Source organism: Bufo bufo, chromosome 3 (genome assembly GCF_905171765.1).
Source record: "Bufo bufo chromosome 3, aBufBuf1.1, whole genome shotgun sequence".
Classification (NCBI taxonomy): domain Eukaryota; kingdom Metazoa; phylum Chordata; class Amphibia; order Anura; family Bufonidae; genus Bufo; species Bufo bufo.
Window position 1 is genome coordinate 110,531,794 of NC_053391.1, and position 24,642 is coordinate 110,556,435.

Below are 24,642 nucleotides of genomic sequence, written 5' to 3' on the forward strand. Positions count from 1 at the left end.
CCAAGCATCTCTAACTTATTAGTATAGCACTTGCAATTATTATGCAATTTTGTACTTTATTTGGTTTGCAGAGAGCTGTTGCATTGCATGTTTTGTTTTACAGTGTTGTTCTCAGCCATAGCAACGTGCCCCATCGCTTTGGGATGTGCTGACTGACCCCCTTTTTCTTTGCAGTTTGTACTGGAGGTGTGGCTGGCACCTTAGTCGTGCACTCCTGACCAGCTCGTCTGCCCCATAGGCTGATTTTAATTAGTGTGAGTATATAGCTTGGCCTGCTCTCCCTCACTCACTGGAAGCCATTTGGCACCAGGAGAGATATAGTTTGTGGACTCTCATTGCAGTCTTTGGTGGCCATTTGGCACCGGGAGTGTTGTGGAGTAAGGCAGGCCCAGCATGCATGTGGAACCTACACTCGTTGAATTATATGGTAGCCGTCATGGCACATAACAGGTAGAATTTAGTGTTAGGAACGCGTCTTACAGAGATCGCCTTGACGTGCGGCAGACGGGCTCAAATAATTTTGTACAAAATGATTTGCCAAGCATCTCTAACTTATTAGTAAAGCACTTGCAATTATTATGCAATTTTGTACTTTATTTGATTTGCAGAGAGCTGTTGCATTGCATGTTTTGTGAGCTGACCCTGTAAAACATTATATGCGAGGGCCTGCAGGTGAGCTGACCCTCTAAAAAATTATATGCGAAGGCCTGCAGGTGAGCTGACCCTGTAAAACATTATATGCGAGGGCCTATATGCAATGACATTATATGCAACAAATAAGCATTTTGATATGATGGAAGAGGAGGAGAAGGATAAGAAAAGGAGGATTTAACCATATACCCTTTTTTGTGGTGGAAGGGGTGCATGGGAATACAGTGTATTGAGTACATTAAACAACACATTTAGAGTGCCTTTGTTCATCCGCTTTTCTCTGGTGGAGTTGAGAAGTCAGGGATAATCCAGGCCTTGTTTATTTTTATAAGAGTCAACCTGTCAGCATTTTCAGTTGACAGGCGGATACTCTTGTCTGTTATAATGCCACCGCCAGCACTAAATACCCGCTCAGACAAAACGCTGGCGGCAGGGCAGGCCAGCACCTCCAAGGCGTAGAGTGCTAGTTTGTGCCACGTCTCCAGCTTGGACACCCAGTAGTTGTAAGGCACTGAGGGATCACTGAGGATGCTGACACGGTCTGCTACATACTCCGTCACCAAGACCTCAATAACCTCAGATCAGACTCCAATGTGAATGACCCCCAATCAGACCTTAGATAAGAGCCCCATGCCTCTTAGCCCCCAAATGCCTCTCATCAGCCCCCATATGCCTCTCATCAGCCCCCATATGCCTCTCATCAGCCCCCATATGCCTCTCATCAGCCCCCATATGCCTCTCATCAGCCCCCATTAGCTAATGTATTTGCTATTTATTTCCCCCCTCTCTCGCAAAAGTGTCTGACTCATATGGTGCATGATATTCATTTGAAGGTGGGTGATTCCCATGTTGAGTCTATGACCATTTCTTATTTTGTACTGAAGGGTTTGCCTACCCCTCTAGTGCTAGGTTTACCATGTTTGACCAGACATAATCCTACCATGGATTGGCAAGCAAGACAGATCAGTAACTGGAGTGATTTCTGTATAGACAACTGTCGTGAAAGGTGAACAACCAGTAATCCGTGTTGTCTAAAATGCGTATAATGCGCGGGTCGTGGGAAAGGCAGCTAATCATGAAGTCAGCCATGTGTGCCAGAGTACCAACAGGCAAGACTTCGCTGTCATCATCAGAAGGTGAGCTGACCCTGTAAAAGATTGTAGGTGAGGACCTGCAGGTGAGCTGACCCTGTTAAACATTATATGCAAGGGCCTGCAGGTGAGCTGACCCTGTAAAACATTATATGGGAGGGCCTGCAGGTGAGCTGACCCTGTAAAACATTATATGGGAGGGCCTGCAGATGAGCTGACCCTGTAAAACATTATATGGGAGGGCCTGCAGATGAGCTGACCCTGTAAAACATTATATGCGAGGGCCTGCAGGTGAGCTGACCCTGTAAAACATTACATGCGAGGGCCTACAGTTGAGCTGACCCTGTAAAACATTATATGGGAGGGCCTGCAGGTGAGCTGACCCTGTAAAACATTATATGGGAGGGCCTGCAGATGAGCTGACCCTGTAAAACATTATATGCGAGGGTCTACAGTTGAGCTGACCCTGTAAAACATTATATGCGAGGGCCTGTAGGTGAGCTGACCCTGTAAAACATTATATGCTGTTCTGCCAGATTCCTTTACCTTGGCAGAATGCTATACCCGGAAGTGACGCAGCCGCACCGGAATCAGCTGGAGGAGGGTGTGTGTGGATCTGCGCAAGCATATCCACAAGCACAGATCCACTGGATTTGTAAAAATAATTGCACCGCCGCGGGAGAAGCACCTACTTAATTTGCATGCGTGAAACCGTACATCGTGCGTGCGCACTCAGGGACCACACTCCGCTCTGCTATGTGGTGACACCACCACCCCAATATCCTGCAATCACCTCTGCTATGTGGTGTCCCCAATATCTTGCACTCAGCTCTGTTATGTGGTGAGGCTGAATTGCTCCAGATGATGTGTCCGCGCGTGCGCACTCAGGGGTAGGGAGATCTGATGAAACATTTTGTAAAACAAAACATGCAATGCTACAGCTCTCTGCAAATCAAATAAAGTACAAAATTGCATAATAATTGCAAGTGCTATACTAATAAGTTAGAGATGCTTGGCAAATCATTTTGTACAAAATGATTTGCCAAGAATCTCTAACTTATTAGTATAGCACTTGCAATTATTATGCATTTTTGTACTTTATTTGGTTTGCAGAGAGCTGTTGCATTGCATGTTTTGTTTTACAGTGTTGTTCTCAGCCATAGCAACGTGCCCCATCGCTTTGGGATGTGCTGACTGACCCCCTTTTTCTTTGCAGTTTGTACTGGAGGTGTGGCTGGCACCTTAGTCGTGCACTCCTGACCAGCTCGTCTGCCCCATAGGCTGATTTTAATTAGTGTGAGTATATAGCTTGGCCTGCTCTCCCTCACTCACTGGAAGCCATTTGGCACCAGGAGAGATATAGTTTGTGGACTCTCATTGCAGTCTTTGGTGGCCATTTGGCACCGGGAGTGTTGTGGAGTAAGGCAGGCCCAGCATGCATGTGGAACCTACACTCGTTGAATTATATGGTAGCCGTCATGGCACATAACAGGTAGAATTTAGTGTTAGGAACGCGTCTTACAGAGATCGCCTTGACGTGCGGCAGACGGGCTCAAATAATTTTGTACAAAATGATTTGCCAAGCATCTCTAACTTATTAGTAAAGCACTTGCAATTATTATGCAATTTTGTACTTTATTTGATTTGCAGAGAGCTGTTGCATTGCATGTTTTGTGAGCTGACCCTGTAAAACATTATATGCGAGGGCCTGCAGGTGAGCTGACCCTCTAAAAAATTATATGCGAAGGCCTGCAGGTGAGCTGACCCTGTAAAACATTATATGCGAGGGCCTATATGCAATGACATTATATGCAACAAATAAGCATTTTGATATGATGGAAGAGGAGGAGAAGGATAAGAAAAGGAAGATTTAACCATATACCCTTTTTTGTGGTGGAAGGGGTGCATGGGAATACAGTGTATTGAGTACATTAAAGAACACATTTAGAGTGCCTTTGTTCATCCGCTTTTCTCTGGTGGAGTTGAGAAGTCAGGGATAATCCAGGCCTTGTTTATTTTTATAAGAGTCAACCTGTCAGCATTTTCAGTTGACAGGCGGATACTCTTGTCTGTTATAATGCCACCGCCAGCACTAAATACCCGCTCAGACAAAACGCTGGCGGCAGGGCAGGCCAGCACCTCCAAGGCGTAGAGCGCTAGTTTGTGCCACGTCTCCAGCTTGGACACCCAGTAGTTGTAAGGCACTGAGGGATCACTGAGGATGCTGACACGGTCTGCTACATACTCCGTCACCATCTTCCAAAACCTTCTTCCTCCTTGTGACACTAGGCCGCGTATCAGGGTGAGGGTGCTGGCGGGGTGTCATGAAACTGTCCCAGGCCTTGGAGATTGTTGCCCTGCCTCTGTTGGAACTGCTGTGTGTTCCCCTAGTCTCCACTCCTCGGTTGCCCAAGAAAGTACGAAGTCTGCCGCCAGCGTTGTCAGATGGAAATTCTTGGAGCAATTTTTGAACAAGGACCTTCTGGTATTGCACCGTTTTGCTTGTTCTCTCCACCAGAAGAATGAGAGATGAGCAGTTCTCTTTGTAGCAGGGGTCGAGAAGGGTGAACACCCAGTAATCCGTGTTGTCTAAAGTGCGTATAACGCGAGGGTCACGGGAAAGGCAGCCTAACATGAAGGCAGCCTAACATGAACTCAGCCATGTGTGCCAGAGTACCAACAGGCAAGACTTTGCTGTCCTCATCAGGAGGATGGATCTCAATCTCCTCATCCTCTTCCTCCTCTTCGGCCCATCCATGCTGAACAGATGAAATAAATCTGCTATGGGTACTACCGTCTCCTGCTCCTCCTCCTCTTCAGCCTCCAATTTACGCTGAGAAGACAAACTGAGGGTGGTCTGGCTATCACCCTGTATAATGTCTTCCCCCATTTCCACCTCTTCCACATGCAAAGCGTCTGCCTTCATTGTGAGCAGCAAGCGTTTCAGTAGACACAGAAGTGGAATGGTTACGCTGATAATAGCATTATCGCAGCTCAACATATGTGTTGATTCCTCAAAGTTGCGTAAAACCTCACAAAGGTTAGACATCCATGCCCACTCGTCGCTTGTGAAGAGCGGAAGCTGACTGGAAAGGCGACGACCAAGTTGCAGCTGGTATTCCACTATTGCCCTCTGCTGCTCTCAAAACCTGGCCAACATGTGGAATGTGGAGTTCTAGCGCGTGCTCACGTCGCACAACAGTCGGAAAGCTGGCAATTGCAAGTGTTGCTGCAGCGTTGCCAGACTGGCAGCAGCTGTAGATGACTTTCAGGAAAGGGGGAAAAAAGGCGCACCTTTACCAGTAGCTCAGGCAAATTAGGTAGGTTTTGATAAACCGCTGAACCACTAAGTTTAAGACGTGGGCTAGGCATGGGATGTGTGTCAGGTCCAAAGCCGCCACCAAGTTACATTATACAGGAGATGTAGTGCAGGTAATTTTGTTGTTACCAGCGGCAAAAAAATTACACTGAATGTCAAAATATTTAGGATGCGCAAACGTTATACAGGAGATGTAACGCAGGTAATGTCACTGTCAACAGCGGCAAAAAAATTACACCGAATCTCACAGATATTTAGGATGCGCAAACGTTACACAGGAGATGTAGCGCAGGTAATGTCGCTGTCACCAGCAGCGAAAAAAATAATCTGGATGTCACAGATATTTAGGATGCGCAAACGTTATACAGTGGATGTAGCGCAGGTAATGTCGCTGTCAACAGCGGTGAAAAAAATTACACTGAATGTCACAGATATTTATAATGCTCAAACGTTAAACAGGAGATGTAGCGCAGGTAATGTCGCTGTCAACAGCAGCGAAAAAATTACACACCATGTCAAAGATATTTAGGATGCGCAAATGTTATACAGTGGATGTAGCAAAGATAATGTAGCTGTCACCAGTGGTGAAAAAATTCAACTGAATGTCAAAGATATTTAGGATGCGCAAACGTTATACAGGAGATGTAGTGCAGGTAATGTCGCTGTCACCAGCGGCAAAAAAATTAATTTGAATGTCACAGATATTTAGGATGCGCAAACGTTATACAGGAGATGTAGCGCAGGTAATGTCGCTTTCACCAGCGGTGAAATTTTTTTTTATTTGAATGTCACAGATATTTAGGATGCGCAAACGTTATACAGTGGATGTAGCGCAGGTAATGTCGCTGTCAACAGCGGTAAAAAAAATACACTAAATGTCACAGATATTTATAATGCTCAAACGTTAAACAGGAGATGTAGCGCAGGTAATGTCGCTGTCAACAGCAGTAAAAAAATTACACACAATGTCAAAGTTATTTAGGATGCGCAAACGTTATACAGTAGATGTAGCGCAGGTAATGTCGCTCTCACCAGAGGTGAAAAGATTAAACTGAAAATCACAGATATTTAGGATGTGCAAACGTTATACAGGATATGTAGCGCAGGTAATGTCGATGTCACCAGCGGTAAATTAGAGGGGCAAAGGTTTAATATCAGGAAGTATTACTTTACTGAGAGAGTAGTGGATGCATGGAATAGCCTTCCTGCAGAAGTGGTAGCTGCAAATACAGTGAAGGAGTTTAAGCATGCATGGGATAGGCATAAGGCCATCCTTCATATAAGATAGGGCCAAGGGCTATTCATAGTATTCAGTATATTGGGCAGACTAGATGGGCCAAATGGTTCTTATCTGCCGACACATTCTATGTTTCTATGTGCCTGTCAACAGAGGCGAAAAAATTACACTGAATGTCACAGATATTTAGGATGCACAAATATAATAACGGAGATGTAGCGCAGGTAATGTCACTGTCACCAGCGGCAAAAAAATAAATTTGAATGTCACAGATATTTAGGATGCACAAACATTATACAGAAGATGTAGCGCAGCTAATGTCGCTGTCACCAGCGGCAAAAAAATTACACTAAATGTCACAGATATTTAGGATGCGCAAACGTTATACAGGCGATGTAGCGCAGGTAATGTCGCTATCACCAGCGGCAAAAAAATTCATCTGAATGTTAAGGATATTTAGGATGCGCAAACGTTATACAGGAGATGTAGTGCAGGTAATGTCGCTGTCACCAGCGGCGAAAAAATTACATTGAATGTCACAGATAGTATGCTCAAATGTTATACAGGAGATGTAGCGCAGGTAATGTAGCTGTCACCAGCTGCAAAAAAATTATTATGAATGTCACAGATACTTAGGATGCGCAAACGTTATTCAGGAAATGTAGCGCAGGTAATGTCGCTGTCAACAGCGGCAAAAAAATTACACTGAATGTCAAAGATATTTAGAATGCGCAAACGTTATACAGGAGATGTAGCGCAGGTAATGTCGCTGTCAACAGCGGCGAAAAAAATTACACTAGCTGTCAAAGATATTTAGGATGCACAAACTTTATACAGGAGATGTAGCGCAGAAAATGTCGCTGTCAACAGCGGCGAAAAAATTACACTGAATCTCACAGATATTTAGGATGTGCAAACGTAATAAAGGAGATGTAGCGCAGGTAATGTCTCTGCCACCAGTGGCAAAAAAATTACACTGAATGTCACTGATATTTAGGATGCGCAAATGTTATACATGAGATGTAGCCCAGGTAATGTCGCTGTCACCATCGGCGAAAAAATTCAACTGAGAGTCACAGATATGTAGGATGCGCAAACGTTATACAGGAGATGTAGCGCAGGTAATGTCGCTGTCACCAGCGGCAAAAAAATTACACTGAATGTCAAACATATTTAGTATGCGCAAACGTTATACAGGAGATGTAGCGCTGGTAATGTCGCTGTTACCAGCGGCGAAAAAATTACACTGAATCTCACAGATATTTAGGATGCGCAAACGTTATACAGGAGATGTAGCGCAGGTAAAGTTGCTGTCAGCAGCGGCCAAATAATTGTGCTGAATGTCACAGATATTTAGGATGCGCAAATGTAACACAACAGATGTAGCAGAGGTTGTGTCACTGTCTGCAGTGGCAACAATTGCACGCAATTTAGCGCAAGTTGCACTAATAATATATATTGCTGCCTGCACATTTATTGGCTGCGTAGCAGCCAACAAACGTGCGGGGAGGAGACTCGAGCATCGCGCTCGAACACATGCGGTGTTCGGCCGAACACCGCGATGTGCCGAGCATCGCGATGCTCGAGTAAAAATGGTGTTCGGCCGAGCATGCTCGCCCAATACTAGTCATTAGTATTAGAATTTTAGAAAACCCTTTTAACATTGAGTACTTTACATTGCAGGTAGAAGCTGCTGTATTATATGACAGTCCTACATTTATTTTTCTTGAATCACTTTTACAAAGCATTTGTTACTTTGCACAGACCCTATGTTTCAAATTTTTTCCTGCAAAATCTCTATATAAACCTTACAATCCACCCTGTTTCCTTTGAAGACAATCTGAAAAAGGTTGGGAAGGCCAGCAGTGAGTCTGCACTCTACAGAAATCCAGCTGTTAGATTCCATTTACAGCCAGACACTGGTAACACATCATTATTGCTAACTTTGGGCAAATCACCAACATGCACTGAGACAAGCTACGATACGCAGCCCTTTTCAGAATGGATGCTGTGGCTACAAAACGTAATTTATTGTTAAAAGAAAAAAACATTCTATAAAGATCATCAATATGTGTGAAAACTGTAAAATGTTGTAAAGAAGATTGATTATTTTCTCACCTAACCAAACAGGGAAGACAAACCAATTAGAGATAAGCCGGAATCTGATTCATTACGAATTTCACATAAATTCTGCTGCTAATTGAATCCAGATGACTGGCGCCTGTGTCATCTTACTGTGAAAATTGGCGAGAATCAGGGCAGTGAGGATGACGATGAAGGATCACATGACCCTTGAAAATTAGCGGGAAACAGGGCAGGAAGCATGAAGATGGAAGATCACATGACCCTGGGCTTACCCTGATTGGCTCAGGAGCTAAAAGGCAGTCTGTGAGCCAATCAGGGGCAAGATTTTGGCAGGTCCTTTGGGCTCTACGCTTGCTCAGAAGCATAGACAACATTCTGAGCCTAGTGGTTTATGTGAGAGGACATGTGTTGGATGGGTCTAGCAAACAGCAATTAGAGACACAAGCCAGAAAGCTTAGGGCGTTGTAGGGCTACTTTAGGGACATATTTAGTTAGGTAGATTAAATCAGTAGGTAGAAAAGTCAGAGTTTTATCAGAGAGGGAAAGCATAGGGTCAGAGTTCTGTGTGTTTTAGGCCTCATGCACACGACCGTGGTGTGCATCCGTGTCCGTTGTTCCGTTTTCCGTGATTTTCTGTGGACCCATTGACTTTCAATGGATCCGTTGAAAACTCGGAAAATGCACCGTTGTACATCCGCGTCAGTGATCCATGTTTCCTGTCCGTCAAAAAAATATGACCTGTCCTATTTTTTTGACGGACAACGGTTCACGGACCCATTCAAGTCAATGGGTCAGTGAAAAAACACGGATGCACACAAGATTGTGCGTATCATAGCCCCCTGTAAGAGATCAGGTGCTGCCAGGCAGGAGGGGGCAGACCCCCACCCTCCCCAGTTTTATATTCATTGGTAGACAGTGAGGCCTCCCTCCCTCCCCTGTATTTAACTCATTGGTGGCCAGTGCGGCCTCCCCTCTCCCCCCCCCAATTAAGAACACCTTCCCCCATCATTGGTGGCCAGTGCGGCCTCCCCTCTCCCCCCACCTAATTAAAATCACCCCCCTATCATTGGTGGCCAGTGCGGCCTCCCCTCTCCCCCCCCCCCCTAATTAAAATCACCTTCCCCCATCATTGGTGGCAGCGGAGAGTTCCGATCGGAGTCCCAGTTTAATCGCTGGGGCTCCGATCGGTTACCATGGCAGCCAAGACGCTACTGCAGTTCTGGCTGCCATGGTTTCTTAGTAATAGAAGCATTATACTTACCTACGATGTCTGTGACCGGCCGGGCGCTCCTCCTACTGGTAAGTGACAGGTCTGTGCTATAAGCAATGCGCCGCACAGACCTGTCACTTACCAGTAGGAGGAGCGCCCGGCCGGTCACAGACATCTCAGGTAAGTATAATGCTTCTATTGCTAAGTAGCGTCTTGGCTGCCATGGTAACCGATCGGAGCCCCAGCGATTAAACTGGGACTCCGATCGGAACTCTCCGCTGCCACCAATGATGGGGGAAAGTGATTTTAATTGGGGGGGAGAGGGGAGGCCGCACTGGCCACCAATGATGGGGGAAGGTGATTTTAATTAGGGGGGGAGAGGGGAGGCCGCACTGGCCACCAATGAATATAATACTGGGGAGGGAGGGAGGGGGGCCGCACTGGCCACCAATGAGTTAAATACAGGGGAGGGAGGGAGGGGCGGCCGCACTGGCCACCAATGAATTTAAAACTGGGGAGGGAGAGGGGCTGCCCCCTCCTGCCTGGCAGCACCTGATCTCTTACAGGGGGCTATGATACGCACAATTAACCCCTCAGGTGTGGCACCTGAGGGGTTAATTGTGCGGATCACAGCCCCCTGTAAGAGATCGGGTGCTGCCAGGCAGCAGGGGGCAGTTATTACACAGTTCTCAGTATATTCTAACTTGAAGCATCTCCATCACTATGGGAACGCCTCTGTGTTAGAATATACTGTCGGATCTGAGTTTCACGATCTAACTCAAATCCGATGGTATATTCTAACATAGAGGCGTTCCCATGGTGATGGGGACGTTTCAAGTTAAAATATACCATCGGATTGGAGAAAACTCCGATCCGATGGTATAATAGGGACTCCTGACTTTACATTGAAAGTCAATGGGTGACGGATCCGTTTGCAATTGCACCATATTGTGTCAACGTCAAACAGATCCGTCCCCATTGACTTACATTGTAAGTCAGGACTGATCCGTTTGGCTCCGCACGGCCAGGCGGACACCAAAATGACTTTTTCCTTCATGTCCTTGGATCCTCCAAAAATCAAGGAAGACCCACAGAAGAAAAAACGGTCACGGATCACGGAACAACGGAAATCCGTTTTGCGGACCGCAAAAAAAAAACGGTCGTGTGCATGAGGCCTTATACTGAGGGGAGCTGCTGTAGGTGGAAATCTTTATGTCATTTACAGCAGTCAGCAAAATCCTGCACCAACTTAATTTCTGTACTTTGAGAGCCAGTCTCTTTTTAAACCTCTAGGTTTCTACAGTTCCTAAATGTTTTATAGGTTTATTCCCAGCACCTCCAGCATCAGTGCCATACATTTTGCCATAAGCACTGCACAATTGTTCCTTTTTCTTTCTACAAACCAGTTGCAATTTTGCTTCCATTTATAATTGCGCATTTCAGCTCATTTTACTAAAGTGTTCATAGCAGGGCACATTTAATTGTGCTTCTTTTAATTGCCGAAGCCTGTTTCCATTTAGCTACAGTTTGTAACTGCACATTTCAGTACATCAATATTCCAGTGATTTAAAGCATTGCATTGAGTCAATATACTAGTTATTGAACGAATTGTATTGCTTTCATATACCAGTTATTTAACACATTGTACATGAGGGTTTTCACACACCGCCGACTGAGGCGGATGAATAAATGAAAATATGCATCACTTTGCTGCTCTTTGGAATTAGGGAAGCTGGTCTGGCAATAAATTCTATTCCCCCTCCACATTGGAGCTCTTACTTATTAGTTTTATAATGGCTCTGATTCTTATAGGGAAGTTATACTTTATGCCAAGAGTGCAGCGTGGCACCGGCGTTCATAAGAATTTATTTTAAGAACATCAACTTTGTCTTTATACCATTTGATATGTGCATCTGACAGGGAAATTTGGAGCATAAAGGGATAGAATGAGAAGCAATGTACAATTTCACTGTCCTGCAAAATGAAGAAGTAGCAGCCCCTCAATAACAGTGCCATTAAAACAAAGAACACCCACTTCGCCTATAATATAATCTGTTTGTTTCATAACTATAATGATTTTTTTTGGAGGCTATCCGAAATTCTGCAAACGGCTCTGGCGTAAAGCCACGTTAATAAGCACTAGCATACTACGCCTGCTGAGAGTGCTGAATAGCAAGATTAGGGAAAGAAATATTACACCAATTACAGGAGGGTATTAAACACACATGGGAAAATAGCATTCTCTTCTTGGAAAATGGATCATACTTTTCTTAAACCTTCCAATGCTTGAAGGGACAGTAAAGCATTATTCCTCAATGTATTGCAGTCTTCTAAATCTTTGATAACAGTAATGATTTATTTTAGAGGATATTCAAATTTTTGGAACAGCTCGGCACAAATTAGATGGAGTATTACAAATTATATGAAATAAGGCACCATGCACAAAACATAGCCTGTGTGTCTCCATACCATGTTCTGCCATATGAATGCCACTGAACATTCAGCATCTGATGGAGCACGCCAGAGATCCAACAGACGAAAAACTCTGTGTGCCTCTGTAGTTTCAGTAAGTTGCAAATTTCTGCTGAATTATTACATTTGGTAGATAAAACTACCTATATGCTAGTGGTATCCAAGGAAGGGAACCTTGGGAGTTGTTTGTGCAACCACTGTAGAGCCACAGTGTAGAAATCACTGTTAATACTACATTATCCAAGGTAAAATCTGAGATGGAGAAATTGCGGCCTAGGGACATTGCCCTTTGCCTTCCACTTTAACAGACTATTTGTATAATGGTCTCAATGGAGGAAAACTACACTTCATTAGGATCTGCTGTGCCTTTTGGACTCTCCAATCAATAGTCACTATGTTTAAATCTTGTTTAAATATGTTTTAATCTTAAAACAACCTTTTGAACTATCCATCTATAGTATCCATTAGGTGTTCGTAACCCTTGGTGTATTTATAGGCTGTTATACAGAAAACATAGACCATGATTTATCAAAACTAGTGGAAAGGAAAACTAGCTTAGTTGCCCATAACACTTTCATTTTCCAAAAGAGCTCTCTGCAAAATGAAACAATGTGATTGGCTGCTATGGGAAACTTTGTTTTTCTTTACACCAGTTTTGATAAATCAGGGTCTATGTTTTCTAGATAACAGCCTATAAATACACTAAAGGTTACAAACACCAAATGTACACTATAGGTTACTCTAAGATTTAAACATATCCTCTAACCATAGGATAAGGGATATGTTCTAATAAGTAGGGACCGGACCACTGGGACACGCACTGCTCACAAGCACAAGGGTGTTGTGTCCCTCACCTATAAATGGAGTGATTTTTAAAGGGGTTGTTCCACTAAAAATATTCTACGGTTTTCAAACCAGCACCTAGATCTGAATACTTTTGTAATTGCATGTAATTAAAAATTTAGCATAGCCACTGAGTTATTCAATAAAATGTATCTGTATGGCGCCACCTAGTGTTCTTTTGTATTTCTTTGTTCCGCTCACTGAGAGGGCCGCACATGCTCCGTTTCATCCTTCAACTGCCACCTGACTTGTGATAGGCAGAGCATGGACACGCCCCCTGAGCTGCAGCAGAAAAGACACTCCCCTTGAGCTGTCAGCTTGATATAAATCTAGCAGAGCAATGAATGGGAGATCTCTGGATCCATGTGAGGTACAGGGCTGGTTCTAGCTTTGTTAGAAAGAGGTTGTCATTTGCTATATAATGTCTGATGTTCATTTTTTACATTAGTCATGGGATAACCCCTTCAAGCATGCAATATTGCCACTCAAGGCAGTTCTATGAGTTTGCCAGAGATAGCCAAGTACAGAGGTCAGCTACTTCTGGCAGTCCCATAGAGATAAATAGAGTGGCATTCAACATGCTAAGATGCTGCTCCATTTGTACGTGGGGACACAAGGCACCTGTTCTAGTGATTGGGGAGTGGACCACCACTGATCACACTCTTAGTCCCTATCCTGTAGATGGGGGGTTATTTTAAATATCAGGAGGTCTTGAATTCTGTATTTGTAAGACCTTTCCAAAATCTTAATTTGCATTGTAATCAAGCCTATCTGTTTCTTAATATTTACCTCTCACATTCTCCCGTCTTTACTGGCAATAAAAGGTGTTTTTTGTTTTTGCTTCTTTCAGGTCTGTCTGATCGGAGACTGTGTTGGTGGTATACTGGGTTTTGATGCTCTGTGTTACAGTGCCAAGACACCTGGAGAGAGTCAAAACAGCAGCCGGAGAGGCAGCGGCAGCAGCATACAGGTACGTTACCAACGAGATGTGCACTTAAAGGTTTTTCCCAGATTTTAATACTGATGATAGGTCATCAGTATCTCATCCATGGGGGTTTGACACCCGGGACACCGATGATCAGCTGTTTGAGATGGCACTGGTGCTCCTGTGAGCGCAGCAGCTTTTTCCATGCTCACCAAGCGCAGCGCTGTACATTCTAAAGTGGCTGTGCTTGGTTTTCACTTCTGTGGGGCTGAGGTGTGCCTATGCCATGTGACAGATGAATGTGTCTTCACTGGCCTAGAAATAACTGATCAGCTGATCGGCGGAGCTCCTGGGTGACAGACCACCACCGATCAGATGCTGATGACCTCTCCAGAGGAAAGGTCATCAGTATAAAAATTTTGGAAAACCCTTTTAACATTGAGTACTTTACATTGCAGGTAGAAGCTGCTGTATTTTTATATGACAGTCATACATTTCTTTTTCTTGAATCGCTTTTACAAAGCATTTGTTACTTTGCACAGACTCTATGCTTCAAATTGTGCCCTGCAAAATCTCTATGCAAACCTTACAATCCATCCTGTTTCCATTGAAGACAATGTGAAAAGGTTGGGAAGGCCAGCAGTGAGTCTGCACTCTACAGAAATCCAGCTGTTAGATTCCATTTACAGCCAGACACGATCAGATACTGATGACCTATCCTGAGGATTAAAATCTCAGAAAACCCCTTTATGGCTCCATTCACACATCCGCAATTCCGCTCAGCATTTTGCAGAACGGAATTGCGGACCCATTCATTTCTATGGGGCCGCACGATGTTGCGATCCCGAAAAAAATATAACATGTCCTATTCTTGTCCGCAATAGCGGACAAGAATAGGCATATTCTATTAGTGATGGCAATGTGCGGTCCGCAAAACGCGGAACGCACATTGCCGCTGTCCGTGTTTTGCGGATCCGCAAAAAACACACACGGATGTGTGAATGGACCCTAATCATGCATTTTCTAATAGGATTTGCTCTTGAACTGAAGAAACCTTTTGAATATTGATGGATCTGTAATATCCAGAACATGGTGAATTTAACAGTTTAAACTATGAACAAAGGAGAAAAGAACATAATCATTTGGCACTGTTGTCCACAAATCAAGACATAATAGATGAAACTACCACATAGTAAACACACCCAAAACCCAAGGCAGTTCCTGAGATTAGGGCCTCTTTCACATTACCGTTTTTTTTTCCGTTTTGCGGGCCATTTTTTGCATCCCGTATAGGGTCCGTATACGGAACCATTCATTTCAATGGTTCCACAAAAAAATGGAATGTACTCCGTACATTTGTTTTTCGGTTCCGTTGAAAGATAGAACATGTCCTATTATTGCCCGGAAATCACGTTCTGTGGCTCCATTCAAGTCAATGGGTCCGCAAAAAAAAAACGGAACACATACGGAAATGCATCCGTATGTCTTCCGTACCCGTTCCGTTTTTGCGGACACATCTATTGAAAATGTAATGCCCAGCCCAATTTTTTCTATGTAATTACTGTATACTGTATATGCCATACGGAAAAACGGAACAGAAACGGAAACACAATTGAAAAAAAAAGCTGATCCGTGAAAAACGGACCGCATAACACTGAAATAGCCATACGGTAGTGTGAAAGAGGCCTTGAGCTACTTTCACAAAGGCGTTTTTCCTTTACGTTATTGAGATCAGTTTTGTCCCCATTCATTGTCAATGGGGACAAAACTAAACTGAATGGAAAGGAGTGCACCATAAGGCATTCCATTCCACTTGGTTGCGTTCCCATGCCGGACAGAACGTTTTTCTGTCTGGAATGGGATGTGGAGCAAGCCAGATCTGGCATGAAACACAATAAGGCTACGTCTACACGACGACATTTGTCGCGCAACATTTTTATAATGGCAGTCTATGGTGTCGCACTGCAACATGCAACATGCTGCGAATGCGATGCAACCGTCGCAGAAAATCCATTCAAGATGGATTTTTCTGCGACTGTTGCGTCACAGTCGCAGCATGTTGCATGTTGCAGTGCGACACCATAGACTGCCATTATAAATATTGTCGCGTGACATTAGTGCAACAGAATGTCGTGCGACAAATGTTGCAGTGTAGCTGTGCCCTAAAAGTCAATGGTGCAGGATCCGTTTTCCATGACACAAAAGAAAACGGATCTGTTGCTTATTAACTTAGAATGGTTTTAGTGCTGGATCCATCATGGCCATTTTAGAGGTAATACAACTAGTGTTGAGTGCGAATATTCGCATAGCGAATATTAATCGCGAATATCGCAACTTCGATAATTCCGAATATTCCGAATATAGTGCTATAGATTCGTTATATCGAATATTTTCTCCATCTGAACACATGATTCCTTCCTGCTGAAAATGCTTGTGGGCCAGGGAGGAATCAAGAGTTTAGATGGTAAAAAATGACGAATATTCTAAAAAACGAATATATAGCACTATATCACATACTGTATATTAGTTTTATAGAATTTATTTTTTCCCCCCAATTAGTACAGTTATTGCCCTTCGGCATACTCCTACCCGACAAGCGTCCCTGTCACCATGGGAACGCCTGGTGGTTAGAATATACCATCGGATCTGAGTTTTCACGATCTAACTCAGATCCGATGGTATATTCTAACCACCAGGTGTTCCCATGGTGATGGGAACGCATGAAGTTAGAATATACCGCCAGGGCGCTGTGATCCTCGCAATTAACCCCTCAGGTGTGGGTTAATTGTGCTGATCACAGCGCCCTGTGCGCCCCCCCCACCTCCCCAGTATTAAAATAATTGGTGGCCAGTGCGCCGTAACCCCCCTCCCCCCAGTATTAAAATAATTGGTGGCCAGTGCGCCCTAACCCCCTCCCCAGTATTAAAATAATTGGTGGCCAGTGCGCCCTAACCCCCCCTCCCCCCAGGTTTAAAATCATTGGTGGCAGTGGCCACAGGGTCCCCCTCCCCCCTGTCAGTGGCCACAGGGTCCCCCTTCCTCCTCCCCCCCGTCATTGGTGGCAGCAGGCAGTTTCACTCAGCAGCATTTACTTACCTGCAGGGCTCTCCTCCTTCTGAGAACTCACAGGTCTATGCGCCGCATATGCCTTCAGCAATGCGCCGCATAGACCTGTGAGTTCTCAGAAGGAGGAGAGCCCCGCAGGTAAGTAAATGCTGCTGAGTGATTAACTAACCATGGCAGCCAGAACTTCAGTAGCGTCCTGGCTGCCATGGTAACCAATCAAAGCCCGGCCATTACGCTGGGACTTGATCGGAACTGCCTGCTGCCACCAATGATGGGGGGGGGGCACCCTGTGGCCACTGCCAGGGGGGAAGGGGACCCTGTGGCCACTGCCACCAATGATTTTAATACTGGGGGAGGGGGGGGGTTAGGGCGCACTGGCCACCAATTATTTTAATACTGGGGAGCGGAAGGGCGCACTGGTCACCAATTATTTTAACCACTTCAGCCCCCAGTGCTTAAACACCCTGAAAGACCAGGCCACTTTTCACACTTCTGACCTACACTACTTTCACCGTTTATTGCTCGGTCATGCAACTTACCACCCAAATGAATTTTACCTCCTTTTCTTCTCACTAATAGAGCTTTCATTTGGTGGTATTTCATTGCTGCTGACATTTTTACTTTTTTTGTTATTAATCGAAATTTAACGATTTTTTTGCAAAAAAATGACATTTTTCACTTTCAGTTGTAAAATTTTGCAAAAAAAAACGACATCCATGTAGAAATTTTGCTCTAAATTTATAGTTCTACATGTCTTTGATAAAAAAAAAATGTTTGGGTAAAAAAAAAAAATGGTTTGGGTAAAAGTTATAGCGTTTACAAACTATGGTACAAAAATGTGAATTTCCGCTTTTTGAAGCAGCTCTGACTTTCTGAGCACCTGTCATGTTTCCTGAGGTTCTACAATGCCCAGACAGTACAAACACCCCACAAATGACCCCATTTCTGAAAGTACACACCCTAAGGTATTCGCTGATGGGCATAGTGAGTTCATAGAACTTTTTATTTTTTGTCACAAGTTAGCGGAAAATTATGATTTTTTTTTTCTTTTTTTTTTTTCTTACAAAGTCTCATATTCCACTAACTTGTGACAAAAAATAAAAACTTCCATGAACTCACTATGCCCATCAGCGAATACCTTGGGGTCTCTTCTTTCCAAAATGGGGTCACTTGTGGGGTAGTTATACTGCCCTGGCATTCTAGGGGCCCAAATGTGTGGTAAGGAGTTTGAAATCAAATTCTGTAAAAAATGACCTGTGAAATCCGAAAGGTGCTCTTTGGAATATGGGCCCCTTTGCCCACCTAGGCTGCAAAAAAGTGTCACACATCTGGTATCTCCGTACTCAGGAGAAGGTGGGGAATGTGTTTTGGGGTGTCATTTTATATATACCCATGCTGGGTGAGAGAAATATCTTGGCAAAAGACAACTTTTCCCATTTTTTTATACAAAGTTGTCATTTGACCAAGATATTTATCTCACCCAGCATGGGTATATGTAAAAAGACACCCCAAAACACATTCCTCAACTTCTCCTGAGTACGGGGATACCAGATGTGTGACACTTTTTTGCAGCCTAGGTGGGCAAAGGGGCCCATATTCCAAAGAGCACCTTTCGGATTTCACTCCTCATTTTTTCCTGAATTTGATTTCAAACTCCTTACCACACATTTGGGCCCCTAGAATACCAGGGCAGTATAACTACCCCACAAGTGACCCCATTTTGGAAAGAAGACACCCCAAGGTATTCCGTGAGGGGCATGGCGAGTTCCTCGAATTTTTTATTTTTTGTCACAAGTTAGTGGAAAATGATGATTTTTTTTTTATTTTTTTTTTCATACAAAGTCTCATATTCCACAAACTTGTGACAAAAAATAAAAACTTCCATGAACTCACTATGCCCATCAGCGAATACCTTGGGGTCTCTTCTTTCCAAAATGGAGTCACTTGTGGGGTAGTTATACTGCCCTGGCATTCTAGGGGCCCAAATGTGTGGTAAGTAGGTAAATGACCTGTGAAATCCGAAAGGTGCTCTTTGGAATGTGGGCCCCTTTGCCCACCTAGGCTGCAAAAAAGTGTCACACATCTGGTATCTCTGTATTCAGGAGAAGTTGAGGAATGTGTTTTGGGGTGTCTTTTTACATATACCCATGCTGGGTGAGATAAATATCTTGGTCAAATGCACACTTTGTATAAAAAAATGGGAAAAGTTGTCTTTTGCCAAGATATTTCTCTCACCCAGCATGGGTATATGTAAAATGACACCCCAAAACACATTCCCCAACTTCTCCCGATTACGGAGATACCAGATGTGTGACACTTTTTTGCAGCCTAGGTGGGCAAAGGGGCCCATATTCCAAAGAGCACCTTTCGGATTTCACAGGTCATTTTTTACAGAATTTGATTTCAAACTCCTTACCACACATTTGGGCCCCTAGAATGCCAGGGCAGTATAACTACCCCACAAGTGACCCCATTTTGGAAAGAAGAGACCCCAAGGTATTCGCTGATGGGCATAGTGAGTTCATGGAACTTTTTATTTTTTGTCACAAGTTAGTGGAATATGAGACTTTGTATGAAAAAAAAAATAAAAAAAAAAATAAGCATTTTCCACTAACTTGTGACAAAAAAAAAAAAATTCTAGGAACTCGCCATGCCCCTCACGGAATACCTTGGGGTGTCTTCTTTCCAAAATGGGGTCACTTGTGGGGTAGTTATACTGCCCTGGCATTTTCCAGGGGCCCTAATGTGTGGTAAGTAGGTAAATGACCTGTGAAATCCTAAAGGTGCTCTTTGGAATATGGGCCCCTTTGCCCACCTAGGCTGCAAAAAAGTGTCACAAATGTGGTATCGCCGTATTCAGGAGAAGTTGGGGAATGTGTTTTGGGGTGTCATTTTACATATACCCATGCTGGGTGAGAGAAATATCTTGGCAAAACACAACTTTTCCCATTTTTTTATACAAAGTTGGCATTTGACCAAGATATTTCTCTCACCCAGCATGGGTATATGTAAAATGACACCCCAAAACACATTCCCCAACTTCTCCTGAGTACGGCGATACCAGATGTGTGACACTTTTTTGCAGCCTAGATGCGCAAAGGTGCCCAAATTCCTTTTAGGAGGGCATTTTTAGACATTTGGATACCAGACTTCTTCTCACGCTTTGGGGCCCCTAGAATGCCAGGGCAGTATAAATACCCCACATGTGACCCCATTTTGGAAAGAAGACACCCCAAGGTATTCAATGAGGGGCATGGCGAGTTCATAGAAATTTTTTTTTTTTGGCACAAGTTAGCGGAAATTGATATTTTTAATTTTTTTCTCACAAAGTCTCCCGTTCCGCTAACTTGGGACAAAAATTTCAATCTTTCATGGACTCAATATGCCCCTCACGGAATACCTGGGGGTGTCTTCTTTCCGAAATGGGGTCACATGTGGGGTATTTATACTGCCCTGGCATTCTAGGGGCCCTAAAGCGTGAGAAGAAGTCTGGAATATAAATGTCTAAAAAATTTTACGCATTTGGATTCCGTGAGGGGTATGGTGAGTTCATGTGAGATTTTATTTTTTGACACAAGTTAGTGGAATATGAGACTTTGTAAGAAAAAAAAAAAAAATTCTGCTAACTTGGGCCAAAAAAATATCTGAATGGAGCCTTACAGAGGGGTGATCAATGACAGGGGGGTGATCAATGACAGGGGGGTTGATCAATGACAGGGGGGTTGATCAATGACAGGGGGGTTGATCAATGACAGGGGGGTTGATCAATGACAGGGGGGGGTGATCAGGGAGTCTATATGGGGTGATCACCACAGTCATTGATCACGCCCCTGTAAGGCTTCATTCAGACGTCCGGATGCGTTTTGCGGATCCGATCCATCTATCAGTGGATCCGTAAAAATCATGCGGACGTCTGAATGGAGCTTTACAGGGGGGTAATCAATGACAGGGGGTTGATCAATGACAGGGGGGTGATCAGGGAGTCTATATGGGGTGATCACCACAGTCATTGATCACTCCCCTGTAAGGCTTCATTCAGACGTCCGGATGCGTTTTGCGGATCCGATCCATCTATCAGTGCATCCGTAAAAATCATGCGGACATCTGAATGGAGCTTTACAGGGGGGTAATCAATGACAGGGGGGTGATCAGGGAGTCTATATGGGGTGATCACCACAGTCATTGATCATGCCCCTGTAAGGCTTCATTCAGACGTCCGGATGCGTTTTGCGGATCGGATCCATCTATCAGTGCATCCGTAAAAATCATGCGGACATCTGAATGGAGCTTTACAGGGGGGTGATCAGGGAGTCTATATGGGGTGATCACCACAGTCATTGATCATGCCCCTGTAAGGCTTCATTCAGACGTCCGGATGCGTTTTGCGGATCGGATCCATCTATCAGTGCATCCGTAAAAATCATGCGGACATCTGAATGGAGCTTTACAGGGGGGTGATCAATGACAGGGGGGTGATCAGGGAGTCTATATGGGGTGATCACCACAGTCATTGATCATGCCCCTGTAAGGCTTCATTCAGACGTCCGGATGCGTTTTGCGGATCGGATCCATCTATCAGTGCATCCGTAAAAATCATGCGGACATCTGAATGGAGCTTTACAGGGGGGTGATCAGGGAGTCTATATGGGGTGATCACCACAGTCATTGATCACGCCCCTGTAAGGCTTCATTCAGACGTCCGGATGCGTTTTGCGGATCGGATCCATCTATCAGTGCATCCGTAAAAATCATGCGGACGTCTGAATGGAGCTTTACAGGGGGTTGATCAATGACAGGGGTGTAATCAATGACAGGGGGGTGATCAGGGAGTCTATATGGGGTGATAACCACAGTCATTGATCACGCCCCTGTAAGGCTTCATTCAGACGTCCGGATGCGTTTTGCGGATCCGATCCATCTATCAGTGGATCCGTAAAAATCATGCGGACATCTGAATGGAGCTTTACAGGGGGGTAATCAATGACAGGGGGTGATCAATGACAGGGGGGTGATCAGGGAGTCTATATGGGGTGATCAGGGGTGATCAGGGGTGATCAGGGGTGATCAGGGGCTAATAAGGGGTTAATAAGTGACGGGGGGGGGGTGTAGTGTAGTGTAGTGGTGCTTGGTGGGACTTTACTGAGCTACCTGTGTCCTCTGGTGGTCGATCCAAACAAATGGGACCACCAGAGGACCAGGTAGCAGGTATATTAGACGCTGTTATCAAAACAGCGTCTAATATACCTGTTAGGGGTTAAAAAAAACACATCTCCAGCCTGCCAGCGAACGATCGCCGCTGGCAGGCTGGAGATCAACTCTCTTACCTTCTGTTCCTGTGAGCGCGCGCGCCTGTGTGCGCTCGTTCACAGGAAATCTCGGCCATCGCGAGATGACGCATATATGCGTGACTCTGCGCAGGGCTGCCACCTCCAGAACGCGATCCTGCGTTAGGCGGTCCGGAGGTGGTTAATACTCGGGAGGTGGGGGGGGAGGGCGCACAGGGTGCTGTGATCCGCGCAATTATCCCGCACCTGAGAGGTTAATTGCGCAGATCACAGCGCCCTGGCGGTATATTCTAACTTCAAGCGTCCCCATCACCATGAGTTAGATCGTGGAAACTCAGATCCGATGGTATATTCTAACCAATATATGGGATATAGTGCTATATATTCGTTTTTTAGAATATTCGTCATATTGTAAGACAAGAATATTCAGCAACATAGCAAATATTCGTAAATTACACATATAGACTGAAATTTCACTAATGTAGTGATATAATCTTTTTTTTTTGTCTATTTTTTTTTTGTCTCTTTCTGATTCAGAAAGAGACAAAAAAAATTTGACCAAAAAAAAGATTATAGCACTACATTAGTGAAATTGCAGTCTATGTGTATCTTACGAATATTCGCTATATTGCTATAACTTTGTTTTTTAGAATATTCGTCATATTCTAAAACAAGAATATATAGCAATATAGCGAATATTCGTAAAAAACACAAAATCGCAATATGCGATTAATTAAATCGCATATTATTCGCGATAAATAGCATAATGACGAATATTCGATTTCGAAGACTATAAGACGAATATTCAATCGAATATTTGCAAAATATCGTGAAATCGAATATGGCACCTCCCGCTCATCACTAAATACAACCAGATCCATTTGTAACAGATGTAGCAGGTTGTACTATGATAACGGAAGCATTTTTGCTGATCCCTGCCGGAAAGTACCCTTAATAGGGCAACATAATCCCCAATCCCAGAGGGAGATCCTGAGATTTAACATGACTAGATAATCCATAAACCCAAAGGAGATCCTAAAATTTTGTATCATATTAGTTCATGGGCTAGACAAGCAAGGAGTGAAAGGCCTATACTATACCTTCTCAGTGGAGTCCAGCAGAAAGTGAAGGAGGGAATTGTCAGCCATTCAAATGTAAACTATTCAGAGCTCTAAGTAAAAAAAAAAAATGAAAAAATAATGGTGCCTCAGTAATGTCAATTAGGGTGGATTACATTAGAAACACATGTTGTTTTTTCCAGAAACAGACCCACTTTTGTCCATGAGAATGGAACCGAGATGTAATACCAGACACAATCTCCTACCACCCCATTAAAACATAAGTACAGACAGGGGTGGAGTGAGCATTTCTAATTGCCCATCACAACTCTAAGCTCCACCCTGTCATACCACTGAGCTCCATCCCATAAGACCATAAAGTTTTACGCTTGCTGGCCTGCTAAGCCCCACTCTCAGCTAAGCATTACAACCGGTTTACTTTTGTAAATGCTCTACAACTAACCCTAGGCCCTTGTGCAGCTGAACCGGCTACACAAGCTGTATGTTTGCACCTTTACTTGTTTTTTCAGCCAACTAGTTGTAGCCAGTAGGGGACTTGATATCTGGGGTGCCAAGCATTTGTCAACTTTTATGGTGGTAAAATCCACCCTTGAGTAAGCTAGGACATAGCACAATAACAAAGAGATCAGTCAAATCTCCCACTTTAAAGAAAACTATATTGCCAGTTTACTTAACCACAACCAATACAGCCAGTATTTTCTCATCTCATTCTCATATTTACCAACCAATGTAATTCGCTTGGCAATGCCTATAAAACAGTTTATGCATAGTAGCCAACAGGGGTGGACTGGGAACTAAAAGTGGCCCTGGAAAAAAAAATAAAAGTGGCCCTTTGTTGTTGGCGAGTCCAAATTGACAGAAGGCAGAGACAATAGAAGTAGGCAGGGTTAGCAATACCATAGTGCAGCACAAAATACCACCCCAGCAGAACAAAAATACCACAGTGCAGCATAAAACACAGCCGACTTGTTGCAGTATTCAACTGTATCACTGTCCTGAGGACTGCAATATAGTTGAATTCCGGAGGATACCTGTGGCCACCGGCCATGTGCAAAAGCACCTGATGTTCCTACTTTAATTAATGCTGAGAGCATGAGAACGTGGTGTACCTGGCTCGTGGCTGTGAACAGGTTGGTTGACCCCCCTCCCCCCGAGCATCGGCCAATCCGCCCATGGTAGCTACTGTGCACGCACTGTATGTGGCATCTCATAGTTTTTTTATGATAACCATGCAGAATATCAATAAGGCCTCATGCACACGACCGTTATGTGCATCCGTGGCCGTTGTGCCGTTTTCCGTGATTTTCTGCGGACCCATTGACTTTCAATGGGTTCGTTGAAAACTCGGAAAATGCACCGTTTGTCATCCGCCTCCGTGA

At 44.2% G+C, this 24,642-nt stretch overlaps 1 protein-coding gene across 1 annotated transcript in view; it reads left to right on the plus strand.

Moving 5' to 3' along the window:
* PITPNM3 (PITPNM family member 3) overlaps positions 1-24,642 on the plus strand; it is a 793,517-nt gene that overhangs the window by 554,316 nt on the left and 214,559 nt on the right. Inside the window, exon 7 of the mRNA XM_040423477.1 lies at positions 13,759-13,878. Coding sequence (XP_040279411.1) covers positions 13,759-13,878 — 120 coding nt within the window. The remainder of the gene's footprint in view (positions 1-13,758; positions 13,879-24,642) is intronic.